Genomic DNA, 27,196 nt, shown 5'->3' with positions numbered 1-27,196 from the left:
GTGTGCTCAAGGCGTGATCGAGGTGTTGTCCGATTGTCCTTCAAAGTGCAAGCGCTGCACTTTTCGTCGTGAGGCAGAGACCCCGAGTGTTATATGAGGCGACGCCGGATATAACAGCATCCCCCCCCCCAAAGAAGGAGTGCTTCGGCATCCCTGCTTTTGAAAATTCGGGAGTCTCCCTTCTGTCGAACCGTCATCGCTTGACTTTATTTCTTATTTAATAGTTTTATTTTTTAACATTCTAATATTTATCTTTTACTTATTGAGTGCGCTTTTGCCCTTAACATGAATACATATTTATAGTAGTAGATAATTTATTGTATATAGTTAACAAAAAAAAAAAATTATTATTTTATAATAGTATATTGTTTAGTCGTTACATTTAATTTAAATTTGCCCGCGTTGTCTTGTTGGCAGAGTTACTGTTTTATCAGTAGTAGGGGCACTTTTAGTTTTTGTGTGATTATTGCGTACAGATGAGGTTCTTGTCTTGCGCGCGATGATTTAAAGTTAGTCATCTGGTGGCGCATTAAATCTTATTATATTCCCGCTCTTTTATATCTTTGCTGAGCAGGGGTTTTATTGTTTTAACTCGTGGCAAAGTGTTAAGTGTCGGCGTAAGGAGAAATAGCGAAGATTTAGTCTTAATAAAATAGTACTGTAAGGTGTTTGTGTTGCGTAGTGGAAGAAAGAAAAGAAGATTTTGGTGATGTATACCAGTAAGAGGAACTATGAAGGATATGGAACTTGGTTCCAATATGTGACTGCTGTTTTCCGGGAGCGGGTGAGTTTCTAAAATTATTAGTAATAATACAAAGAAAATGAAGAAGTTAAATAATGAATTTTTACAGGATTTGCGGTACGGAGTGGAACTGTTACGTGCTTTGCAGGGACCAATTACTCCGGGAGAGGCTATTGGGGTCGTTAGGCATCTTTGCGATCTTTTTGGGCCTGTGGCTCCAGAAGTAAGAAAGGCCGCCGCCTTCTATTTTTTGTTTGAGTTGGAGGATCCAGGCACTTATGAAGAGGTGGTCGCTCCCAATTTTTTGGAGATCGCAACATTGCGGATTGCGATAACCGAATTTGTTTATCAAGGTCTTGCCTTGTAAAGTAAGTTTTGGTATTTCTTTCTCGCCCCTTTTTTTTGAAAGAAAGAAGAGAGAAAAAAAAATTTTGTTAAAATAAAAGGAATTTTTGCAGGGTGTCAGGTTTTTGCTGACTGGGCCCGTATCACAACGTCTCCCGGCCACTTGCTATTGGAACCAAGATCAGGTGATGATAATATATAAAAAAAATTGTACTTTTTATGTTAAATATTTTTAAATAGAGTTAAAAATAAAACTAACACAAAAAAAATAGAAAGTGGAAAAAGTTTTTTTTTTTTGTTTAATTTAGTTATTAGATTTAGTAATAGTTTTAATATAATAATTTAAGCTTTTTAATAAGGTCGTTGGGTAAGCAGTTGGATAGATGAAGGGGATTAGTTGGGGACTTGGAAGGGACCGTTTGTGTGTGTTAGTAGGTAGGCGTGGTTGGGAGGCGGTTATTAGCAATTAGTGGTAATGAAGTCGACTAGCTTGGCTACTGTTCCTTGTTACCATCGCTTCTTGTATGGTAATTAGTTCGCCGCGGTTAAAATAGAGCTCTCATTGATTTATGTGTTGGATCTTTTTAATAATTCAACCGCCGACAGATGACTCACTTTATACTAATTTGAAACGATAGAAACATTATATTTAATTTGCTGAGTTCTATATTGCAGGTTGCTATTTATTACACAAAATTTGTATTGTAGAGGGAAAGAAGAGGGGGGGAAAAAAAATAAAAAGAATTGAAAAAGAAGAGAAAAAAAAATTTTTTTTTTTTTGAAATTAATATTCTTTAAAAAAATTTTTTTTTTGTTATTGATTCTTTCCTTTTCTTTCTCTCACGGGGATGAAATATATAGGTACGATGTATGTGCTTAATTCTAATGTTTATTTAATAACAATAAAAAAAAGAAGAATATATAGATATAGATGTAATTTTACAGGGATATTTTCTGTCTTGTTTTTAAATTTTTATTCATTCTAGTCATAGTCGTAGTCGGCGAGTCGAATGCCGGTCCGGGCTGGAGTTAATGGTGTTACCATCTGTCGTCCGTGAGTTCCTGGTAGACTCTGTTGGTGTCTTGCTGGTCCTGGAGATCTTGACCGAGTTGGGTACGTTAAAATTGTGTCCGTGAGTTCGAATGTTTCGTTCGTCTTTCCTTGGAACGATTTTTGTTTTTTTGTTTTAAATTTTTGCAGAGGTTTGAGGCAGTTGCAACAACAACCGTAGTAATAATATCCAAAGAAAAGTGCGAGGGATGTTATAATTGAGAGCACTGCGCCTGTGTTTGCGATTGTGACGTACCGATGTTTTGACTCTTCTTGATGGTGAAGTCCAATTCTCGTGAGTCTGTTCTCGTTTCCTTCGAGGCTGTCGCCCCATGGAGAGAGTAGGGTATTTTCCCCTACTGGTTCTTCGGCGATGTTTGTTAGCAGATGAGGTGGTTTTGGTTTTTCGGTGAGGTTAGTCACCAAATGTGTTAAGTTTATGGTGGGGAAGGCGAAGATACTGATTGTGTCTGTTTCTTCTTCGGTCCCTTTGATTACGAGATGATTATTTGTTAGGACGCAGCCGGGGGACAAGGTGAAGGTGCCCGAGCCATGGATCTGGTGTTCGATGCATATTTTTGAATCGCATGTTGTTATAAAGTTTTTTGGCTTACAGGTGGAATAAGCCCAGGAATTTGATTGATGTAATTTTATTAGTTGCGTTGAACATTTAGGCAATATTTGGACGTCACATTGTTTCATTGTCTCGTTGTTTGGCTTTAAATAGAGCTGTAGTTCGCACTCTGTGTTGTCTTTTATTGGTTTGAGGGGGACGTTAATTTCACAGGCTAGGTCTGTTGAAATTGTTTTGCAATTTTTTATGGTTTCCGTGTCCGCTAAAAAGTATTGATCTTGGAGGGCGTCTATTGCGAGATAATCCTTGCTTGGGCGGATCAGTAGGCTTCTCATGGCTCCTCCGATTGTTTGAGGGACAGGTATAGGTCTTATTTGATATAGTTGGAGTGTGACTTGGTTGAACAATGGTAGGGTGATTATAATTAGGAATTTATTATCTATTCTTCCCGTGTTCACCTTTGCGATGTTGGAAAGGGTCTGGAGATTTACGTGGTCCACTGGTTGAGGGGGATTTAGGTTGGGAAAACGTGTCGTAATATCTCTTGTTGCATTTTTCAGTTGGTCTGGTGAAAGAATTCCTCCTGGGACGACCCCTCTCTTAGCGTCTTCTATCGCTGACTCAGCTTCCTTGAGGTAGCGTAATAGACTCGACGTTCTTTGTACTCTTTCGTCGGCTCTTTGCATAAAATGTAGACGTAGTTTTATTTTCTCGATCGCGCTCCCGACCTTGGTGGCGTAGCTGTTGATTGTTTTGGACAACAGGGTGACTCTGGCCTTAGTGTTGTTTTGATCGGAGATGATTTTGTTTATTTCTGATTTTATCATATGCGTTGAGTTGTTTACGAGTGTTGTTATCTCTCTTTGGTCGTTGTATAATTTGTCTCTTTCATGAGAAATGTGTTCGTGGTCGTCGTAATCCATAAGTCCGAAGGCTTTTCGAGCTATGGATCCTACGAATCCAAACCAGGGGGTCCTTCGGTTTCGGATTTTAGTTGATGTAGTACTGTCTGCTTGTTTTAGATTTTGTCTTAATCGATTGATTACATCCTCTCTGTCTCTTTCTAAGTCTTTTAATATAGCTTCTTTTCCCAGAATTGCGCACTCCGGGGGAGAGAAGTATGATAGACAAGTTTGGCGGCATTCTTTATCGCTGTATGATGACATCTCTTGCCAAGGAGATATATTTATGATGGTTCCGACGTCTATGGTAGAGATTATTTTCCATTCTCGTTCTATTAGATGGATAGTTTTGTATTTTTCGTATAGGATTCCTGGATTGGATGAAGCTGGCTGAATTATTAGAGCGTCTTGACCTGATTCCACAAATATGATGAGTAGGCAGCATATGTTGACTTGGAGTAGCCGCATATTTATTATATTATTTTTTTTCGTATCGTGTTACTTGGTGTGGACATGATCGTCTGTAACAGGAGTGTGTTTATTTTATTCAATAGCTCTTTTCAGTTTGCTGGGATGTTTGATTCCGCGTTTTCCATTGGGAAGTTCCAATGTCAGACAGCCCTTATCGGTAATTTCTACGATCTCAAAAGGACCTTTATAATAGATATCGAGTTTATTTTTCCGAGTTTCGTTCAAATTGTAAGCGAAATCTCCTACTTGAAAATCTATTGGATGTAAGTTTTTATCGAATCTTTCTTTAGATCTTAATTTTGATTCGACAAGTGAATCGCGAGCGACAGTCCAGGTGTGATTTAATCGATTCATTAGGTCAATCAGATAATCGGGGTATATTTCAATTTTTTCATAATCGGGGAACTCGGTTGGAGCGCGAGCCTTTTTACCGAAAACTAACTCGTGAGGCGTGAATTTTGTCCCACTATGGACCAAGGTGTTATAGTTAAACATGGCCATGGGTAAGTATTCATCCCAGTCTGAGAAGGATTGACAAACACTCTGAGATATTCAACAAGAGTTTGATGGCTTCTCTCCAGTGATCCGTTAGCTTGAGGATAGTATCCAGAAGTTGTTACTCTTCTTATTTTTAATATTTCCGACATTTTTGCCAAGAGTTTTGAAGTGAATGATGTTCCTCTATCCGACAAGATCGTTCTCGGACATCCGTATAGGCAAATATATTGATTGATCAGGGCCTCTGCGATTGTTTGGGTCCTGATATCCGGTATTGCTATAGCTGCGCAATGTTTTGTAAAATTATCCTGTATAGTGAGGATATGTAAGTTGCCCTCTGCGGTCATAGGTAGTGGCCCTACGGTGTCGATCGAGATTTTTTCGAACGCGTCGGACGGTGTATCGGTGATTACCATAGGTTGTTTAGTTTTTATTCTGGATAATTTCTTCTGTTGACAAGTGTCGCATCTCAGGATGTATTGGTAAGTTTGTTCTTTCATTCCTGGCCAGTAGAAATTTTCTCTTATTCTCCAATAAGTCTTGAGGACTCCTTTAAGTCCTCCGATCAGGCTTGCGTGTTTTTCTTTGATGATTTCGGGTCGTAGTTCTTCGGCTGGTACGGAGATTTCTCCGTCACAGAGCGTTATTTGTACAGGGCAATCTCGTAGTTCTTTCATCAGGTGTTGTTGTATATTTATGGACCCGAATCCATCTCCATTTTGAGCCATTCTTAGGGAGTGAATTTTGTTCACTCGTTCTAATGCGAGGTGAAAGCTTTGAAGGCCGTTTATTAAATCTTCACTGGATATTTTAGTCCGATGATATTCTCTGACAAAGATAGAGAAAATCCGATATTTGCCAATTTTTGTCACCAGGAAGTCTCCTTTACGTGGTTTGGCCTGTTTCAGATCGTCAACATCGATGAATTTGAGGTCACGGAGTAACTTTGCTGTTGGGGTGGCTAGTTCGCAGTCTGTAGTGAGAAAGTGAGCGATGTTATCTCGAGCGTAAGTGAGTCAATCTCGGCTTTTTAATAGTTCCACTACTCTTAGTTCGTCGGGTCTATCTGACACTGGATCTTCCGAGTTTATATATTTTTCCATCCCCCCCTCTAGGTTTTTGTTTAGAGGCTGGTTATTGTTTGGCATTGTTTTCTCATCGGAGGAAGTTTCTAGAGGTTCTATGATGATTTCTCCTTTTCTCTCTTGACTGTGAAACCTTATTGGCGTGGGAGGGTCATTGTTTGCCGTTTGGAGTTGCAATTTCTGGATTTTGTTGAGCTGTCGAGGATGTTTCTCGTGAAATCGTGTCTTCTTTTTCGTTAGATAATTCCGGAGACATAGGTGGATTATTTGTTATACCCGGGGTTTGAGGTATAGGTTCCAGAAAAGAGACTATTTTCTTTGATTTTTCTGTGTTCTCGGACGCTGTAGATCCGAAGTCTAAGAACCGGCTGGAGCTTGCGCCAGGTGAGTCTGCGGTATTTATTGTAGGTAGTTCTGATAGTCTGGTCCTCATCTGAGTGATGACAGATTGATCTGGTATGGGTCTATACGGGGTTGACCCTTGGTGATCGCTAGTGTCGATTATTGATCTTGACTCTGGATCCCACTTGATGCCCTGTGATTCAAAATTTTCTATCATTGTACGAACTAAAGTTGGTGTTTCTGGGGCCAATTGGATGGTGGTATCAGTGATGTCGGTTCTAGGTGAGAAGTCATCTGTAGGAGATTTTTCTTGGTTAATTTCCGGGCTTTTCGTTGTAGGTCGAGTTACGATTACCGTGTCGTCTGGTTCGCTGATGTCACTGTACTATCCTGGTCCTCGTTTGCTTCTTCCGAGATAAACTCATTTATGGTTATTTCAGCTTCTTCGCTGGCTTCTTCGTTGAATGTCTTTTCCAGTGATCTTATTTGTTTAAAATTTTCGATAGATCTTTTTACTTCTTTTATTACGTCAGGACTTGGCACAGGTACTGGTCGCCACCAGCGGGAATTTCCTTTAGGAATTGTTGGTGATAAGGGAGGTCGGGATGGGGTATGGATTTGATCATCGGATAATTCTTCAATTGTTCTAATGGTGTTTTGAATGTTAGGAGTATTTTCTATGGATGATTCAGTGATTTCTCCAGACGATTCTGTCTGTTGTGGAACTATGGGGGTCTCTTCTTCTTCTTCATCTCCATCGTCGCCAGAGTCAAAATAGGCCGGAGGAGTTAGTTCCCTAATTGAATCTCTAGCTGGTAGAGATGGACTAGCTTCCCCCCTCTTGGTTCTGGAGTGTGGAACACATCGTCATCTCCAACGTGGTCTTGACCCAACCCTTCGGCTTCTTCGTCGTTGCTGGAAGTGGCGGGTTCCATGTAATTAATGGGATTCTTATGAGATCCTCTGCGTAGTTCCGACCGGAATCGAGAAGCAATCGTTTGTCGAATCTCTGGAGCGCTCTTGAGGGCTGGCCGATTTTTTGAACCTAAAGGTCGTCCAGGGCGGCGTTTTGGAGGATCTGAGGTGATTTTCTCAACTCCTGTTGCCGGTAACAAGACGGCTTCTGGTATGTTTTCTTGGCTGGTGATTCTAGAGGGCTCGTTAGGCGTTTCCTCCTTTTCTTGGAGCTCTTGTTTTCCTTCTGGACGTCCTGTAGGGTTGTATGAGAGTGCATCCGCGTATTGATCTCCGACGTTGGTCCGGATAGCGATCTTGAAGTAGAATTCGTTGATTTTTGATCGCCATTTCCGTTGTCTGTCTGTGAGATCGTGTGTGTCTCGTAGCCAGGCTACACAGGCCTTTTTTGTTTGAACGGTGAATTTTTTTCCGTATAAATAAGGATGGAACTGCTGGATGGCATATACAACGGTGAGACATTCTTTTTCGTCCGGAGTATAGCGTAGTTCTGCGTCACGTAAGACTCTGGATGTGCATGCTACAATTTTTTCATTTTTATTTAAATTTTCTGCTGGGTCAGTGGAGTCTAATTCTTGGCTCAGGATACCCGCTATGCCTTCTTCTGAAGAACTGACCGCTAAGATGAAGGGCTTGTCAAGATCTGGTAATGAAAGGGTTGAATTTTTGCACAAGGCGTTCTTGATGTCTTGAATGGCCCTTTCGGCTTCTTCGGTCCATTTAAAAGGTTTCGTTTTTCGCGTTAAATCGGTTAACGGTTTAGCTTGAAGGGTGTAATTATCGATGAATCGGCGATAGTAGTTTGCCAGGCCGAGGAATTTTCTCATCTCTCGTTGGTTACGGGGATTCGGAGCGTCTCGGATTGCTTGAATTTTTTTTAGGATCAGGTTTCACTCCGTCTCGAGAGATGACATGTCTGAGATAGTCGACTTCTGAGCACAAAAATTTGCATTTGTCTGGTTGTAGTGTGAGCCCTGCGTCTCGGAGTACTCGAAATAATCGTCTGAGGCGGATTCCATGTTCTTCTAGAGAACGAGCGTGGAGGATGATGTCGTCTAAATAAATTAGTATCCATGGTAAGCAGCTCAAAGTTGAATTCATCATCCTTTGGAACGTGGCTGGGGCTCCTTCTAGTCCGAAGGGCATTCTGGCGTACTTGAAGTGTCCGAATGGAGTGGAGAATGCAGTTTTGTGGGCGTCTTCGGGGTCCATTTCTATTTGATGAAACCCACTGGCGAGATCGAAGACGCTGAAATAGAGAGCATCTCCTAGTTGATCCAGGATGCCGACTATAGAGGGTAATGGGTATGCGTCTCCTATGGAGATTTTATTTAGATCTCTGAAGTCGATTACCATTCTCCATTTCATGGCTCCTGTTTTGGGGTCTGCCTTCTTTGGGACGACCCATACCGGGGAATTATATGGAGATTTAGAGTTTCGTATAATTCCCTGTTCCATCAAGCTGTCGATTTGCCGTTGGATTTCGTCTTGGTGTTGTTTAGGGAAACGATATTGTTTCACGTTGACTGGTTTATCAGTTATAGTCGGAATCTTACAGGTTGCTCGATTAGAACATCCTAATTTGTCACCAAGTAGGTGAAAGATGTCGGTGAAGTCTTGGACGATGTCGGTGATTTGTTGTCGCTGTTTTATATCGAGATGTTGTAGTGGAAATTTATTTAAAATTTCCGTTGCCCGTTGTTCAATGGTCTTGATCTTTGCTGGACCGTCGTCTGTAGAGTCACTGGAACTGTTGAGTGTCTAGTTCGATTTGAAGCGTTGATATTTTCCGAGTAGAAGCGGACATGCTAATTCGATTTTGGGACCACCGCCTACCGCGAGCATTTGAGATTCGCAGGATCCTCGCTTTATGATGAACGGGATCGGACGAACCGGCTGACTTCTAAGGACCATTGTATGCCAATAAAATGAGATGTTGGCTTGTTCTTTGGCATGAAATTCGCTGCCGAGGATGGCTAGGTAGCCTCCTAGTCGGCGAGGTACTATCCGGAACGGGATGGCCTTGTCGAACAGACTGAGTGTGACGAGTCCGATGATCGGTTGTTTGTTTGTTCCGATCCCGTTCACTTGCCCGAAATTTTCGTAGATGAAGGTGGTGTCATCTGCTAGGGCTTCGATGCTGATGAAATTGTAGTTTGCTCCGGAATCAATCAGTATTTCACAGATGTTGTTAAGAAATTTTGGGTTTTTAACCGTGATAACTGGTCCCCGGCCGGTGACTAGGGCGATTCCATTTACTAATTGTGTTGACGGTACATGGCTGCTATCATTTGTTGAGGCAGTTGGGGCTGGCTCCTCTTTACCTCGGTCGGACGAGCGCCCATCAAGTTTAAAGAAGGCTCTAAAGGATCTTCCTCTTTCTTGAGGTTTCTCTTCGGGCAGCCTGGGCAGTTGCAGATCTCTGAGCTTTTAATGTGTCTTTCTAACAGTACTAGTGATGACTCAGAGTATATCCCCATTGATGTAACTAGGGATGGCCCTTGCGGCGGTTGGGTTGATTGCACTATTCCATGTGTTCTTGTTTGCTGGTATTGGGGACGTTGATTTTTCGCAAAATATTCGGGGTTTTGGGAAGAATATTGGGGTTTAAATTGTGGGGGGTATTGAGGATTATATTGAGGGTTGTAGGGAGGACGGGAGGTGTAGGGTTTGTAGGAAGGATTATAATTTCCAGGGTGATTTGGATTTTGATAGGGAGTTCGATATTGGGAATTTCTTTGTGTGTGATTGTTGTTATTTTGAGGATAGTTATTGTTGACGGAATACGCCATCGCTTGAGGATCTTCGCAATCTGCATGTTCGCATTCGTTGTTTCCGCAAGGTGATAGTCCATACCAGCCTTGAGTTGCAACTGGATAGTCTTCGTAGTATTGTGGTTCTTCGGTAGCGAAATTTGATATGCTTGGTGCATTGTAAGCGAATGCGACCGGTTTCGGATTGACATAGAGATCTGTTTCCGGTTTGGACCACGGGTGTCCATGGGCTGGGGGTCCTTGTTGATTATTTTGGAAATATCCTCGTGGGCCGTTATTGCGAGGATAGTGATTCCCATTCTGATCTTGAGGAAATTCTCTTTGTGAAGGTTTCGGATTTTGAAGCCTCATGTTGTTATCGTATTTTAGTATTTGTTCTTGAATTGACTCATATAGCGCGGTTAACGTTGTGTGCTGTTGAGTCGAGGCAAGGCATTTCAAATAATCTGGTAAAGATTCGAAAAATAGATCAACCGCCAGACGGTGAGCTTGATTGGTAATTGCTACGCGATCGGCGTCTGGGACTGCAGCCTGTATTTTACGAAGCATAGATCTTAATCGGTAGTAGAAGCTCTCGAATGCATCGAATTTTCCCCTCTGGGCTGAGGTTAATTTTGCTAAGTTTATTCGAAGCGGGTCTCCAAGCCGAAAGTGGCTTCGTAGAACGTTGACGAGTTCTTGTACGGTTCGGATTTCCATATCTTCGACGACGTTTCTTGCACGACCCCTCAGCTTCCGGAGGATGCGTCCGATAAAGGGCTGTTGATTATTTTCGGGCATCATATGTAGCCAATCTTTTAGACGGTTGTCGAATTCTTCATAGCTGACATCTCCGTCTCCGGTGAATGTGGGGAGAGCCTCTTCCATTTCTTTGGTGATTTTATAGTAGTCCTTCTCGGGTTCATTCCGCGTGAGGTCGAATAATTTGACTCCTTGTCGATTACCTTCATTGTTGTCTTCCTCTTGTATCCTGCGGAGCCGCTCCGCTTCTCTGGCCCGTTCTGCTGCTGCTGCCGCTTGTTCTGGATTTGGAGGTGCCATTGTTGTTGTTTTATACAATTTCGAGATCTAAGGTATTTTGAATAGTCCGACTGGAGCTGGGATGTTACTTATTATCCTAGGCTTCTTAGATGGCGTTTCTTCGACGAAGGTAGGATCTTCCCAATAACGCGATTCAAAACCCGACGGCTGGAAGTTCTATTCGAGACAGATATCCTTGGGTCAGTCCTGGATTTTTGATGGGAACTGGGGCGAACATTTTTGTTCTGGGAGGAACGGTAAAGATAGACGGTTCGAAGATGTCTAGGCTAAAAGGTATAGGCTCTAGAGGTCGAGCCATGACGGTAAGAGTTTGTGCTCGCGGTAGGCGGTGGTCCCAAAATCGAATTAGCATGTCCGCTTCTACTCGGAAAATATCAACGCTTCATTATAGACACAGGAGGAGACGTCACGATCATCAATAAATCAGTCCTTCAACCTGGAACTTACATAAACCCGAATAACCGACCGAGGGTTAACGAAGGTAGGATCTTCCCAATAACGCGATTCTATTAAGGGGCGGTGGTAAATTTGACCGTTAAAGAAGTCTGAATAAGCTTTTCGGATTTGAAATTTAAAACCGCTTCGCGAATGTCGGACCATCAATATATATTTTTATTGGTGCTATAGTTAGCACTTCATGAGTTCGATAACAAAGGAGAAAAAAAATTTTCTTTAACAAACAAATAAAACAAACAAAGAAAATTTCAAATAAACAAAAAAAATTGTTAGTGCTGTGTAGCTCTCAAAATTTTCCAATAGAGTTTTGTTGCTCGATAGACAGCAGCAAAATTCCGAGAGGGAGATTTTGTGTCGCAAGGGTGTGAAGAATAAGCCCACAATTTACTAAATCGAAGAATCGACCTCGAGAACGATCCTCGTTGCTCGTAAAACAGCAGCAAGGTGTTTCGAAATGACCTTTTGGTCAAGGAACTGCTAGTATTGTAACAGCACCCCGTAAGCAAATTGAAAAGTTTAATCAGCACTAGTTCACAGCTGTTAATATGATAAAATAATAAGATAAAAATAATAAGATGTGGACGAACTTGAAAAGAATTTTTCGTGTCAGCAAAATTGAAACGCGATAGCTAAGTGTGTTTGCGACGGGTAAGTTCAACGGACGATGCGTTAAGGAACTAAAAGTCTTAGTCAGCAAAATTTCTTTTTCAATGCAACAGTCTAATATTAAAATAATAAAATGATATTGAAGGAATGATTAAAATAATGTTTTAAAGCAAATAAAAATATATTTTTTTTTTTTTTGTTGAGGACCGACGCCCTAGTCTAACATAACAATATTTCGTTTGAGAGCTGATTTTTGCGTTAGCAAAACTAATTATTAAAGGACTCGGTGAGTTTAAAGAGTGGGATTAAAATTTATATTAATAAACTGGAATGTCTGAATCAGCAAAAAAAAAAAATTTTATATGCAAGAATTTAACGATAGAATAATGAATCGATATTTTACTCGGAATAAGAAAAAATTTAAACTTTATGAGCCAACGCCCTAGACTGAAGGAAATTTAAAATAAAGACGGTATTTAAAGGATCGATCAGTTCATAAGGGAAAAGAATTTCCGTTTTCTAAATTTTGAGTGACAATTTTGCCAAAATTTTCGAAAAGTTAAAGAATTTTGAAAATTTAAATAGGACTTTCGTTTGTGGTAAGCCGAAAGGATGCGTTCGAATCCCACCGCTGCCACCATAAATCTGATCTGTTATGTCCGAATTAATCATAATTAAATAATTATTGGTAGAGTGGGCCTTGAGGAGGCTCGGACACGCTTTTAGATAGATTTTCTCTTGTAGATAAACTACAAGAGTTTTATTTTTAATGTGGATTTCGAACGCCTCCCGGTATCCAGGAGTTCCAAACGGCGAATTTAAAGAGAAGTCGATTACAGGAACCGAACTTACCTTCGTCCCTTATGAATTCAATTGTTGATTTAAATTTGAGTTGTCGATCGGTAAATCCTGGATTGGTTTCTCTTCCTTCTCTCGTGGTTGAGATCGATGTAATGAAAGAGGTTCAGGAACTAATCTTAGAAATAATGGGTTCCACGATATTCGGAGTTTTACTGTTTATTCAAAATTTTAGCCCTACGGGCGAGACGCACTCAATGGTCAATATTTCACTTAATAACTATTTACTTATAACTATATTCAGTGATTTAGAATGTTTAATTATGAGTTCGTGAACAGAGTAACGACTCCGGCGAATATTTAGATCCACCCTTAATTAAATAACAGATCGAAAAGTTGGAATTTAGAGAAAGATATCACTACGGACAACGGGGCCCTCGATCCTGCTCGAAGAGCACACTGGCGCGATTCGTAGATGATATAATTTAAAGAATCAAATAGGACAATAGTGAATTTAGAAGTTTGTATAAGCGACCTAGTGCTTTATACTGCCTCGTACGTAACGCGGTACGGGGACACACACGGCTTCTACGAGGATACCTTCCCTCGTATTCTTTGATAAAAGATTGAACGCACGTGCCGCGTTGCTTAGAGTTTTTAAGCACTCGGGTCACGACTTTTGGGAGGAAATTGAATTTTGTTATTGGTCTAAAATTGCAAGTTTGACAGAACGTGGGCATGGTGTGCTCAAGGCGTGATCGAGGTGTTGTCCGATTGTCCTTCAAAGTGCAAGCGCTGCACTTTTCGTCGTGAGGCAGAGACCCCGAGTGTTATATGGGGTGACGCCGGATATAACAATATATATATATATATATTGCATTTTTTTTTTCTATCACTAAAAACATTTCTCATCATTATCATAATCATCGTCTTCATCATTATTAAGCTAATAAAAAGTAAGTATTATTATTATTATTGACTAAAACATTTTTTTTTGTTTTGACGTGATAACGTCTTATAAATTGATGAACACCGTCAACGTTCATGAAAAAGTGTCACGTTCCACCTGAGTCTGTACGTGCAAGTGAGAGCATGCAACAAGCGATAGAGAGGTACGATCAAGCAGATGATAGAAAGACCCAAGCTTGTTACACATATATATATCTCTCTCTCTTCTTGTGTGACATTAGAGCTGTTATGTCCACCCGTAAATTTTTTTAAATTTAAATCACCCGCACAGATGGAAGACTTCTCCATGCGCAAAAGCCACAATAAAATATAAGCTACGTGACTGCTGGTTGACTAGCGGGGACTTTTGCAAACTCAGCACCGCGAGCATTTAAAAACGAGAAACGGAGACCGCTCCTGGTCTTTGTTAATTAATTCGACTTCCGCGTTTAATTGACGGGCCCGTGCCTTGTAGAGTCCTTTGCTTTAATTTGCACTGCACTTAAAGGAAGTTTGGACGCGGTTTAACCGGCAGGCCACGTATTAATTTTAAGTATCTTAGAGAGTCGTCTTCTCAAAGTTCTAATTTGCCCTGCACTTAGGCGAGAATTCGGCCAGTAAGTAAATCATAGAGAACCGTATTCTCAAAGTTCTAATTTGCCCTGCACTTAGGCGAGAATTCGGTCATTAAGTTTATTCAAAATTTCCTAAAAGCTAGTTTGCGCACTTTACCCTACGGGGGACTGGAGGACGTTAGCTCAACCAAATCAATAAAATTCATTAAAATAAATTACGTTAAAATTAAAATTGCGAAAGTGTAAGTTTTGTGGTTATAAAAATAAATATCAAAAGAAGTGAAATCAGTTTCGAGTTAATTCATTTCTTAAAAATAAGAAGCCCTTAAAGTAAGCAGCCCCAAATCCATCCAACTTAATCCGCTGCAAGGACCAACCAGAGGGCCAATTCAAGGAAAAGGCGCTAACAGCAGCCCCGGAATCACGGATCCGGTAACAACAAAAATCCTGCAAAGAGTAAGTACATCTATTCTTAATAAAATCCGTGTTCAGTCTCAAACGAAGGCGTGATAAATTAGTCCGTCGAAAACGTCCCGCATAAATAATTAAAACAACGGAATTAAAACTCCGTTGCGTATTCTTTAAACCGTTAGTCCAAACCTCCACCGTTTACGCTACCACTTAAACGCCCTTGGACATAACATAAAGAACACTGGTAGCAGCGGTGGGATATCGAGTACGAAATTATTTAACTTTCGTTTGAGAAAATTTAAATTCTCTAAAATTATTTTTCTTTTCTTTTTCGTACTATCTAAATCTTTATTAACATCAAGTAAATTCCACTGTTAAGTAAATTCTAGTTTTGACAGTTTAAAATCTCTTTCTTAAAAACTAAATTTATCAGTTTCTTTTATTCTTAAATTTTATAAATTTTCAAGTCTTATTTAAAATTCGTAAAATCTTTTTGTATATATCATTAACTCCAGAAAGTCTAATTTTTGCTTAACAATTTTTTTTGTTCACATCAAAATTTTGTCTTATAATTTGCTAAAGAATTTCGTTTTCAATTTTTTTTATTTTTATTTAAAGAAGTTAAAAAATTAAAATAAAATCATTTCTTTTCATTATCTTTTTCACCTTCTATAATAATTTTCTTTTCTTAATCTAATAATAGAATAAAGATTCGCTGACGAGGTGCGGCTCGCATCACGCGGACTCACACGTGCATCTCTTGTCAGCAAAAGTATTATACGTCCGTTTAAAGAATTATTTTGATAATTAAGCAGTTTACGAGTATTATTTTTAAATTCTATTATTCAAATTTTATTTATAAAAGTTTATTTTTGCCTTTCATCATTTTAATCTATTTCTAGAAATTAGTTAACAAGAACTTATTTTGGCTAAAAGTTATTTTGAACCCTTTACACTCATACCTACACATTACGAGAAGGGTGCTTTGAATTTAGCACCTTCTCTACACGAAGGTTTCCAGTTCTGGAAAGATGCTTAACAGCACTTTCTTTAGCTGAGAAAACTTTCACAAAACTCAACTCTTGGGAAGGGTGCTTTGAATTTAGCACCTTCCCTTGATCACATTTACTTGGCTAAAAATAAAATTTTTACCAAAATAAGTCAGAAAAAAAAACTTAAATATTCGAAAATTTTTTTAAAATATTTGTTTATATATATAAAATTTTTTTTCTCTCCCAGAATTTCTCTCCTCTCCAGAATTTCTGTTGACTCGAGATGCTACTACTTTAATAACAAATTTTTTTTTTTTTGAATGAAAATTTTTTTTTGATATTGACTATTATTCGATATTGATTACTTTTGTTAAAATTAAGAACCCTTTTGCCCTCATTTATAATATTAGGTTTTCGATATATAATTACGAATACCGTATGAAATTTTGTCTCACCCCTCCAAACAACCGAATTATATTTTCGTGAGCTAGAAAAAAAAAAAAAAAAAAAAAAAAAAAAAAAAAAAAATTTTTTCTTTGGAAATCAATTTCTTTACGAAATATATTTTTGTTTTGCGTTCGGTTACTGCGTCAACAAATCGACGTTTTATTTTTATCTTCGATCGTATAAAAAAAAATTTTTTTTTTGAATTATCGAGGCCACGAAATTAAAACATTACGCGTCGATAAAAATTTTTTTTGAAACTTTAAAGAGCCGATGAGAAAGAGTAGACGGTCGGGCTATCGATACCATTTAAAACAAGTTCATTCAGATTTTATCAACGGAAGGGTATATCACCGCCCCTTGATAGAAACTAAATATTGGGAGGAAGATACTGAGCACGCGAAGAACGTAACCGATAAAAAGGCTGGTAGGCCAAAGATTATAGAAAACGTCGCGGCCGTCGCTGAACTTTACAAAACAATATTAAAAATTCGCCAAGCCCAAACCCCTATCAAGGCACCGTTCGAGTACAAACTCCATCCGATCGACCCTAAATCACCAACCCAAACCTAAAAACTTAAATTCTTGTTGATCATCTTCCTTTCAAATCTTCAAAAATTGAAGTCCGAAGAGCTCATATAAAAAGAAAATTGTTAGAAATTTTTTTTTATCGTTATAAATTTTCATAAAACTCTTACATTAATCCATTATCTTACATTCCGCTAAGTGAGCAAAACTTAAATTTAACTTCAGGATTTAACGTTTATACGTTGGTGTAATTTGACTCCAATCTTATTTGAAACTCATATAAAATTAATAATAAAATCAAAAAGTTTTTTTTTGCTGGAAACTAGGAATCGGTCAAGCTGTTAGAATTCCCTATCATTTTCTTTAATCATCTTTGCTGACATAAAAAATTTTTTTTTAAGAAAAAAAAAAAAAAAAAAAAACGGAAGAGAAAATTTTTTTTGTGTTTTGTCGTTTTTTTTATTTAAATATTAAATTCGCTGACAATTAATAAAAATTTCTTTTTCATTACTGTCTAATTAAAATATTCGATTCTTCTTTTATTACTATCTTGAAATTGCTTATAGTAAACACACGTCCTTCAACTCTTCCGTGTCTATCCGTTCGTACTCAACATATTGTAACTCTATACTCACGATAACTAATCTTTTTCTCCGGTTATTGTACTCTACAGCTGTGACCTACTTACCTAGTGACCGATAAAAATACATCGCGATTTAAATCATATAAAATTCGTTTTTTTTTTTATCTTTCTTTTTTATTTTGAGTTCTTTGAGCGAAAACTTTCTTCTCAACCTTCGTTTAAATTCAAACTTTACCCAGAATAGTCAAATTTTATCTCAAGTTAGATCACACTAGAACCGTGGAACCCTTCGAGAACGAAGAAGGAACGTTTTTCGTCCCTTGTTCGAACAATTTTCCGTTTGGAATCATGGCTAGGAGAACTTTCCGCGTAGACACCTCTATAAACGAGGAAAATCTTAATGCTCAAATACAAACATTGGCTAAAGAGCGACACGATGCCCTCCCCTACTTCAACGGGGAAGGGCCAAACGCTGTAAAAGATTTTGAATTGTTCGATGGGATAGTAAGAAATTGGCTACCGAGCATTCCAGCAGACAACCAAGACTTCTTCGCCCGTCGTATAGCCCAAAAACTATATGGACGAGCCAAGAGATTAGTTGAACATGTCGAATTAGGTTCGGTAGAAGATATCTTACTAGTCTTAGGTCGAAAACTCAAAACAGGTGACCCATACATCACGTGACAGAAAAATCTAGCTGCTGCGGCTCCAAAAGATACGGAAAATATCGAAGATTTCTATTACCGGTTAAGCGAGATGGTTCGTCGTATCGAGCTCAATGCTCCCGAAGCTGATAGGGCCGTAGTAAAACGGACATTTGAAAAAACAGCGGCTACTACCCTGTACGAATATCTACCAGACTTCTTACGATGCCTATGTAAAATAAAAAGAGCCGAAACTTTAAACGACATGTATCTAGCCATCGAAAATGAAGCGTATAGAAGACCGGAACGAAGGCGACCTATGAGAGATGACGGACTCATTCCGGGAGAATCACTTCCACCCTCGGTAGAATTTCACCGACGATCCGGACAAGACGGTAACCGACATTATCCGCAAATGCCGAGACCTTCTCGCGATTACGACGATCGAGGTAATTATCGCGAATTACCCCGCACCTTGGCATACCAAGAATACAGTCAAGGTCCAAGAACATGCGCTCCTGGGTATTACGATGACCCATTCCCTGACACCTACGAAAATAGTCACTACGGTGAAAGTTATCAATCGGAACAGCTAATGATGGGCTCCACGTTTGCGTACGGAACCGAACGAAATCCGCAATACACGCCAAGGTCACAGGGGTATTACCAACCGCGACCCTTTCAAAATTATAACCAAAATCGTTATACGGGAGTACCAAGTCCTACAAAGAGGGCGGTACGCTTTGAAGAAGACGAAGATTCGGAAGAGGCAAAGTTACGGCACAAATCGGACCCGTCGATAATCTGTAACTGCCCATTCTGCCCAAAGGGAGAACGTCGAGACGCGTACGATCCTTTAAACGGATCGGGCGCTCGTCAACCGGAGGCAATGGCGAGTATGCCCGTCCAGTCTCCGTCCACTTCAACGAGAACTCCCAGCAATTACCAGCAATATCCAAGGAGTCAATATCGGAGTTACCAGAATCAATACCCTCGATCAATTCTGCAAAATTCTCAGAAGCAGGTCTTAGAACACCAATCGACTATGACGGAACCAATGTCTCTACCGAGACCGGAACAACCATCAATCCAGAGCAACACGATGTCACCAGCAGGGCAGCAGAGCCCTCAAATGATGACCGCAGGAGAGCTACGAGCCCAGGCGAGGACGAACCAAAGTGTCTAACAACAGGAAGAGGCCCAACAGTCCATCTACGAAGTCCAGCACTTCGAAAAGGCGGAGTAAACGCCCTCCTCGACACCGGTTCCGACCTTAACTTACTCTGCATAGAAGAGCTATGCGACGGAGCCCTCTGTAACATCGAAAACACGGGAGTAGTCGGAGGTATTACTACAAGCTCAATGCCTATAACCGGTTCTATCAGCCTAAAAATATTCGGAGCTAAAATCACGTTCCATCTCGTACCAAAACCACCCGGCGGTTATAGAGCTATTCTCGGAAACGAATTTTTCATTCAAAATCGCGTAACCATCTCGTTTTACTGGAACACTCTAGTAATGAAAAACAGACCTATACAACCAATACCGATCATCAACCCACGAAGGTTCCCCGAGCAAAAGATCCTCGCTCTAGGAACCGGGCCAAAGGTATACATCTCGTGTAATCTGCTCCTAGGTAATTTCCAGCGATTCCTCATCGATACAGGCGGGGATGTATGCCTCATCAATGTATCCGCGTTAAAACCTGAAACAATTATCGACACTGGAAAAGCTAGGAAATTCCGAGGTCTCAGCGACAGTACCTTTGAGACTCTAGGAGTAGCTAAATTAAAAATTCTCAACATCGAAGTCGAATTTCAAGTTTGCCGGGAGGATTTACCATTCCCCGGAGTGGGAATCTTGGGAAACAATTTCCTTGAAACCGAAAAAGCCGAAATTTCTTATGACAATCAAACCTTAGTTCTATTATCTTCTCCAACAAAAACAACCTCCTTTAGCCTTGAAACAAAGCCTTCTTCAAGCTATACACTACCACCTCGTATGAAAATAGTAGTAGCAATACCAGTCCAGGACTTCGAGAAGAGCGAGGGATATCTTCCTCGAATGAACCTTCCAGAGGGAGTCCTTGGAGGAGAGGCCGTTGTCAAGGTAGAGGACGGGTATGCCACGTGTATGGTCATTAATCTTAATTCAAATCCAGTCGACATAGACATCGGACCCCAAGCACTCGAAGATTTCGAGTTCAGTAACCCTAGTTCAGACGGGGATGAGTCCGATGACCCTTCCATCAAAAATTCTAGTCGTATAGCCAATCCAGAAGTTCGTATTAAGACCATACTTCAGAAAATACCCCTAGGTCATCTAAATGAAGAAGAAAAAGAGCAAGTTCAAGAGCTTATAAAATACAACCACGATGTCTTTCATCTCCCTGGAGACAAACTGGGTTGCTCGAAAAATTTCACCTGCCGGATTGAAACTACCACCAATGAACCGGTGAGAATAAAACAGTACCGATTTCCCCCAGAACATCGGGAAGAAATCGCCAGGCAGGTTGAAAATCTAGAAAAACAGGGAATAATTCGAAAATCTAACTCTCCGTACAATTCACCTTTGTGGATTGTACCAAAAAAATCTAATGACCCTTCTATAAAAAAATATAGAATGGTTATCGATTTTAGGCAATTAAATAAAATCACTAGAGGGGATGCCTATCCTTTACCCCTAATTATCGATATTTTAGACCAGTTAGGCGACGCTAATTTCTTCAGCGTCTTCGATCTCGCCATGGGTTTCCACCAGGTCCCAATGCACCCCGCTGATGCACCAAAAACGGCATTTTCGACCCCAGATGGCCACTGGGAATATTGTTGCATGCCGTTTGGCCTAGAATGCGCTCCGTCTATCTTCCAACGAATGATGGATTCCACCTTAAGCGGGTTAAAAGGGACGGAATTATTTATTTATATCGATGATTTAGTTAGCTATGGTAAAACCCTAGAAGAACATGGGGTGAGAGTTCAAAGACTATTCAACAGATTAAGAGAAGCGGGTCTCACTCTCCAGCCCGAAAAATGTAAATTTCTCTGTCCGGAAGTAGACTATTTAGGTCACGTAATAACGAAAGAGGGCATAAAACCAGACCCGAAAAAGGTTTCATCACTAAAAAATGCCTCGCGACCTAGAAACCATACGGAAGCCAGAAAATTTATGGGACTCGCCAATTATTATCGAAGATTTATCCAAAATTTCGCTGAAAGGGCTAAGCCCATAACAGATCTTACGCGAAAAACAAAACCTTTTATATGGACCGAAGAAGCGCAAACGGCATTTGACGATATCAAAAAAGCCCTCTGCGAAGACTCTTTTCTTAAATACCCAGATTTTAACAAACCCTTCATCCTAGCTGTCCATGCGTCGGACTCGGGAATATCCGGAATTCTGAGTCAAGCAACGACAGTGGGGGACGACGATCCAGAAGGAGATGGAGAAAAGATAGTCTCTTGCGTTTCAAGAGTATTTCACGACACCGAAACCCGATATACGGACGTAGAAAAACAATGCCTGGCAGTAGTTTACGCAATTCAACAATTCCGACCATATCTACAAAAACATTTTACTCTAATAACCAGTAGCCCTTGCGTTACCTGGTTAAGGGATAGCGCAACTGTCACCGAAAGACAAGCCAAATGGCGCTCTAAATTAAGTAGATACAAATTTAACGTCGTAGTCCGCCATAAAATCACCGAGCAATACGCGGAAGGGCTCTCTTATAACCCAGAAGGGCGTCCAGAATCCACAGAACTTTCAACATATAATAATACTGAAAATAATCCTCTAGCTTTACCGATTTCTGCATTGACGAAACCAAAAAGATTAAATAAAAACCTCTCGGACGAAGAGGCGATCCAATCGGTCAAACGCCCCGGTCGCCCTATCGAATCTAAAAATCGACCACGAGTCAGCAGCGCTCCTGAAGTAAGAGAGACAATTGCCTCTCGACTTAGAAAAAGAGAAATGGGAAAAATGCGAGTCCCACCAAAGGTGAATTATCACGAGACCAGCGATCTCGACCTAACTTCAGAAGATCCGAAGTCTCAAGAAACCAGAAATGAAGAGGAGGGGGACGACGAAGTTTTCCTTCCAGGACCAAGTACGAGTAACCAAACACCAGACATTGGCCAAGAGGGGGACGACGAGGCGGAGAAGGACGATGAAGCCGAAAAGGACAGCGAAAAGAAAGTTCCACAAAAACAACGACGGTCAACTCAAGAATTAGTAGGAATGTTCGACGAACTTCTCAAAAGACGGCCACCACAGGAAAATACCTATCGAGAGCGAGCTCTAGAGAAAATCCGTCGAGAAGAAGCGATATTCAACTATACTTCCCAAGAGTTAGCTGAAATAAAACGAACAAGTTCTGAGACAGCGAAAACAATTAGCCAATCATTAAGCAAAATGCCCCCACTCTGGCGTAATGAAGAAGACTCGTTAGACAATGACACCGCAACCGAAATTAATGTCGACGAATTTCTCAGAGACAACAGCGAAAACCCTGAGGAAGAATCAAGTAGCGATATTAGTCCAGAAGACACCGAGAAAAGCGAAGATCCCAGCGAAGCGGAGCATCCCACCATCATAGAGCCAGCACCATCGACCTCAGCAGACGACATCAATTTCAGAAACGTCACCGATACATACGATAAAAACGAGTCAAACATAAATACTCTCACTCCCCGGAACGTAAACAGATCGCGATTCGCGGGATATTTAGGAGACGGTCCGGAACCCCGAACCCCAATCTTCGGAAGAGTCCTCATTCCCGATGAATTAGCGGCCATGGGAATCCATTATGACCATGCTAGTGGCCAAATCGTAGATGAAAACGGTGAAGCCATAAACGAAAGGGCCGAAACCGAATCGGCCAACCCCAATAACATACCTAACGAAACAGAATCAGAACAAAATAATTCACAGATTAATAATAAAATTATTCAATCACGCAGTAATTCAGTAAAATCCAGCTCAGAAAAATCTAGCGATTCCGATAAAAATAGACGCGAAACAACTACAAGTGGGAATAAAACAGTGGGGGATGACGTAGGGAACCACCGATTTGGACCACCCTTTGTCGCCTATGACCCTCCAACTTTCGAAGAGGCTGAAGATATTTTTGCTGAAAGGCGCCATCGACCAAGAATATCTTCACCCTCGAGTTCAGACGAAAGTATACCGCCAAAAGGGTCCGAAATAAAAATCAAATTTTCAACCAGCCGAGACGGGCTTACTTATGCCCGAGACCACTTAGTACACTTTTTAGCAGCTGACTGCGAGATAATAAAACCTGTAGCGAAGCTGCTCCACGACTTAAAATTTATAAATGCCGACGACCTTCACGCTTCAAAACCTACAAAGGGGGACGTATTTGTCACCAAGTTAGGTCGTTGTAAGATCTTTACGGTATTTATTAAAACAAAACATTTCGAAAAATTAGATCCAATCGACCTGATCGAAGGATTGAGAAATCTTCGACAATCAATGCACAAACATGACATTCATTCACTTCGCTGTGCAAAGCAGGGCGATGAATTTGACAACTTAGACATTCAAGCTTATTTATTACACGAGTTAAGAGACTGCCTAATAACAATTACATTGTGCGAAGGGAACGTCGAGGTACCAGACGAATCCCTTCGAACAAAGATAATTGAAGAAAATCATAACAGCTTAATAGGGGGCCACAAAGGTGTAGTAAAAACGTATTGGCGTATTCGCGAAAAATATTACTGGCCAGGAATGAAAGATAGAATCTACAATTACATACGAGCATGCGAGATATGCCAGAAAAATAAACTCACGCGAATAAAAACAAAACAGCCTATGTCTATCACCGAAACACCTTTCGAACCTTTCGAAAAAATTAGTATAGATACGGTAGGACCCCTACCTATGACCCCCGATGGAAATGTACATATCCTAACAATCCAGGATAACTTTTCAAAAGCAGCTGCGGCAGTTCCTCTCCCCGATATCAGAGCAGTAACTGTTGCAGATGCTCTTTTAAATCATTATATCGCCCTTTATGGTTGCCCCCGCGTAATTCTATCAGACAAGGGTACCTCATTTACAAGTAAATTAATTCAACAGCTAGCCAAGGCGCTGCAAATTCAAAGAATAACAACTTCTTCTTATTATCCACAATCGAACGGAGCCTTGGAACGATCTCACCAGCCTTTAGTCGATTACCTCCGGGCTTACGTAGATAAATTCAGTAACTGGAATCGGTATATCCCAATGGCAATGTTAAATTATAACACCACCGTGCATACAGCCACGAAATTTACACCATACGAAATTTTGTACGGGAGAAAAGCTCAGAGTCTGACCCAATTTCCGGACTTTAATAAAATCGAATCTTATAACGATTATCTAGCAGACTTAATTAGTCGAATTTCCGAAATTCAGCGAATATCAGCGGAAAATTTAACTAGAGCGAAACACGAATCAAAAGTCCGGTTCGACAAACATATCCATCCGGCAAAATTTAATGTAGGAGATTTCGTATACACGTTGAAGGAACCCAGAAAAAATAAATTAGACCTTTATTACACCGGTCCATACGAAATAATTGAAATAAATGAAATGGGAAATTTAATTATTGAAAAAGAGAACGGGAAACGGAAATTACTCCACCCGAATAAGGCTAAACCAGCCAGCCGTGAAAAATTTGACTAAAAAGAAACCCAAGTTGTTTGTTTCAGATATATTAAGCCAATACAATTTCAACATGAAAATCGTACTACTTCTCCTCCTGGGGCTCGGATACCTGGCACGGAGTGCGGGGGAAACAAGAATAAAACCAATGGAGGCAAACCCAGGACTACTCTACGATCCATTCAAGAAAATACACCTGATCCGCGAAGAATGGCAACTCATCAGTTCAATCAACATCGAAAAACTGGTGAATATATATACCCACACTCGAATCAAAGTCTATGGGAAGCCTATGGGATATGCTCAACAAAATTCAACCATTCAGTCTGCACGTCATATTTGAGGGTCAACAGTCATCAAGAAATACAGGCAGAAATCCAACAAGCCCAACATCGCCTGAGACAACTCCTCGAGGACCCACAACTAGAGGAATTCGATTCACAAAACCGCACCAAAAGAGCCCCCTGGTTCGGATTCATAGGAACAGTTGCTCGAGAACTGTTTGGAACCATGGACTACAGCGACAAAGAGCACATAACCAAGGAAATAGACAACCTATACCAAAACAATAGGGAATTAGTACACTTATCTCAAAACAACACTCACATCATCAAGAGTGAAATAAATAAGATCCTTAAACACGAAGCAAATATAACCGAGAGGATCAAGGAACTGGTCCGAACATCAGCCTACCTCAAGCATGCAGTAAATAAACAATTAAGCGATCTACAAAGAATTCAATTGTTCTCAATGGCTGGAGACGAACATACTCACCTGATGACCAACCATCTACGGACTCTAAACAACGCAGAAAAAACCATAGAAGAGGCGAAATGGGGCAGGCTCACCCATTTAACAGTGTCAGCCAAACAACTGCACCAAGCTACCGCCGACATGATGAAGAAACATCCGACGCTCAACCCACCTCAACCTCTGGACCACATGGACATCAATACACTAGCCAGGGTGTCCACGGTAGAGACAGGAAAAACGAACGGACATTTCCTGATAATAATTACGGTTCCACTATTCGACCAAATGCCATGGTTAGCATATGAGCTAAAATCACTTCCCAAGCCCGAGAAAATTGGGGGCCAAATATCAACCCTGACAATTCAACCTACATCAAAATACCTTGTGTCAGAACCATCGTTCGACGAATATTTTCTCGCTGAACAAGATTATATCAATAGCTGCAAGCCCATCGGACCGGACATGGCATGCCTACCGGACCTTCCGTCCAAAGCAACCAAGTTGGTGAATGAGGTAGATTGCGAAATGGAATTATTAATGAATCCGAAAACCAAAAATCTATGGGATTGTAATGTAAGAATAATTCCAAAATGCAAGTTAACTTGGATAAAAATGAACGAGAAAAACACCTGGGCATATTCGACGTGCAGGCAGGAAAATATTCAATGGAGATGTCCAGGACAAACAGCCGAAAATCAGGTAATTAATGGAACTGGCCTGATACACATCCACCAAGGATGCCAAGTGACGTGTAATGAATACACTATCCGAGGGATTGCCAGAGAGTCAACGAAAATAGACCTCATTGCCCCGAGTTTTAACCTATCCTTGGAAACGTTAAACTCGAGCCTGAAAATCAACAACGCAGCTCCAAATTTGCTCGCACAGAATCAAGATCCAGCTACGATTATCGACAAATTTGAACCTTGGGGCCAGGGATTGGAAGAAAACGAAGAGAAAATGTCACTAATAGCCCTGGATCACCAAAAAGAAGAAACTCATCGGAAAACAACTATCGGAACAGTATCAACTGTTGGAATAATATCACTTATCATTGGGGGGATAGCTATACAAAAAACTGTCCGCCGATTTCTATTGAAACCTCGCCAGGCTGGCAGAAAAGATGAAAATCCAGTCGTAATCGAGCTGAAAACAATCAAAGAAAAAACATCAAGCCTGCCAGAAGTCAACAAACCACTTCCAACAAGAACTAATACCGACAACGAGAAGAACGTCTCCATAGAAACAAAAGTAACAACGAAAGAAACTCCTGAAACCGTCGAAGCAGCAAAGAAGCCGAAAACCTTCCGGCTGAGAGACTACAAATCACCGATCTAGACGAAAAACCCAGCATCAACATGGTAGAATTTGAGGTCATTAATTAAGAAATTATCACATAAACAAACTGATGGCTTCTTTGCGGAAAAGTAAGAGAATAACTTAAAATAACAATAAAAAAAAATTTTTTGCTCTCCAAGAAGAATTTTATTTTAACAAAAAAAATTTTTTTTTTAATTGCCAAAAACGAGCCAACAGTTTGCATAAACAGTCTAATTCAGAATACCTAAATAAAAAAATTGCTTATTTTTACATACATAGAGATAGTATAATGAAAATCAGTAAATTTATCTGAATTGTGAAAAGTTTTGCTGCTTTGTGACTCACAAGACCGAAAATAATATTATCTCTGGCCTTGTGGGGACGAGTGGGAATAACGCAAAACGCCGACCGAAAATTTTTTTCTTCCCCTTTTAAAAGCGGGATTTTTAATAATTCTCTTACTAAAATTTTCATTCTACTATCACTATATTTTCATATTACACATTATTGTACTATTATTATATATTTATATCCTACTATTATATCAAATATCATAATCACTATTTTTCATATAACCATTTATAAAATTTTATCGTTATATATTAAACATTTTATATTTCATAACCAAGTATTCAACAGAATTATATATATATATATATATATATT

At 40.1% G+C, this 27,196-nt stretch overlaps 2 protein-coding genes across 7 annotated transcripts in view; both read right to left on the bottom strand.

Annotated features, from left to right (window-relative positions):
• LOC123260037 (dystrobrevin beta) overlaps window positions 1-27,196 on the bottom strand; it is an 822,761-nt gene that overhangs the window by 405,122 nt on the left and 390,443 nt on the right. The window lies entirely within an intron of this gene.
• Window positions 2,052-4,113, bottom strand: LOC123260040. The gene has a single exon (XM_044720970.1). The coding sequence runs from the start codon at window positions 4,080-4,082 to the stop codon at window positions 2,070-2,072; it is 2,013 nt and encodes a 670-aa protein (XP_044576905.1). The 5' UTR covers window positions 4,083-4,113; the 3' UTR covers window positions 2,052-2,069.

The sequence above is a fragment of the Cotesia glomerata genome, linkage group LG2 (genome assembly GCF_020080835.1).
Source record: "Cotesia glomerata isolate CgM1 linkage group LG2, MPM_Cglom_v2.3, whole genome shotgun sequence".
In the NCBI taxonomy this organism is placed as follows: Eukaryota; Metazoa; Arthropoda; class Insecta; order Hymenoptera; family Braconidae; genus Cotesia; species Cotesia glomerata.
This window is presented reverse-complemented; position numbering and strand designations above follow the sequence as displayed.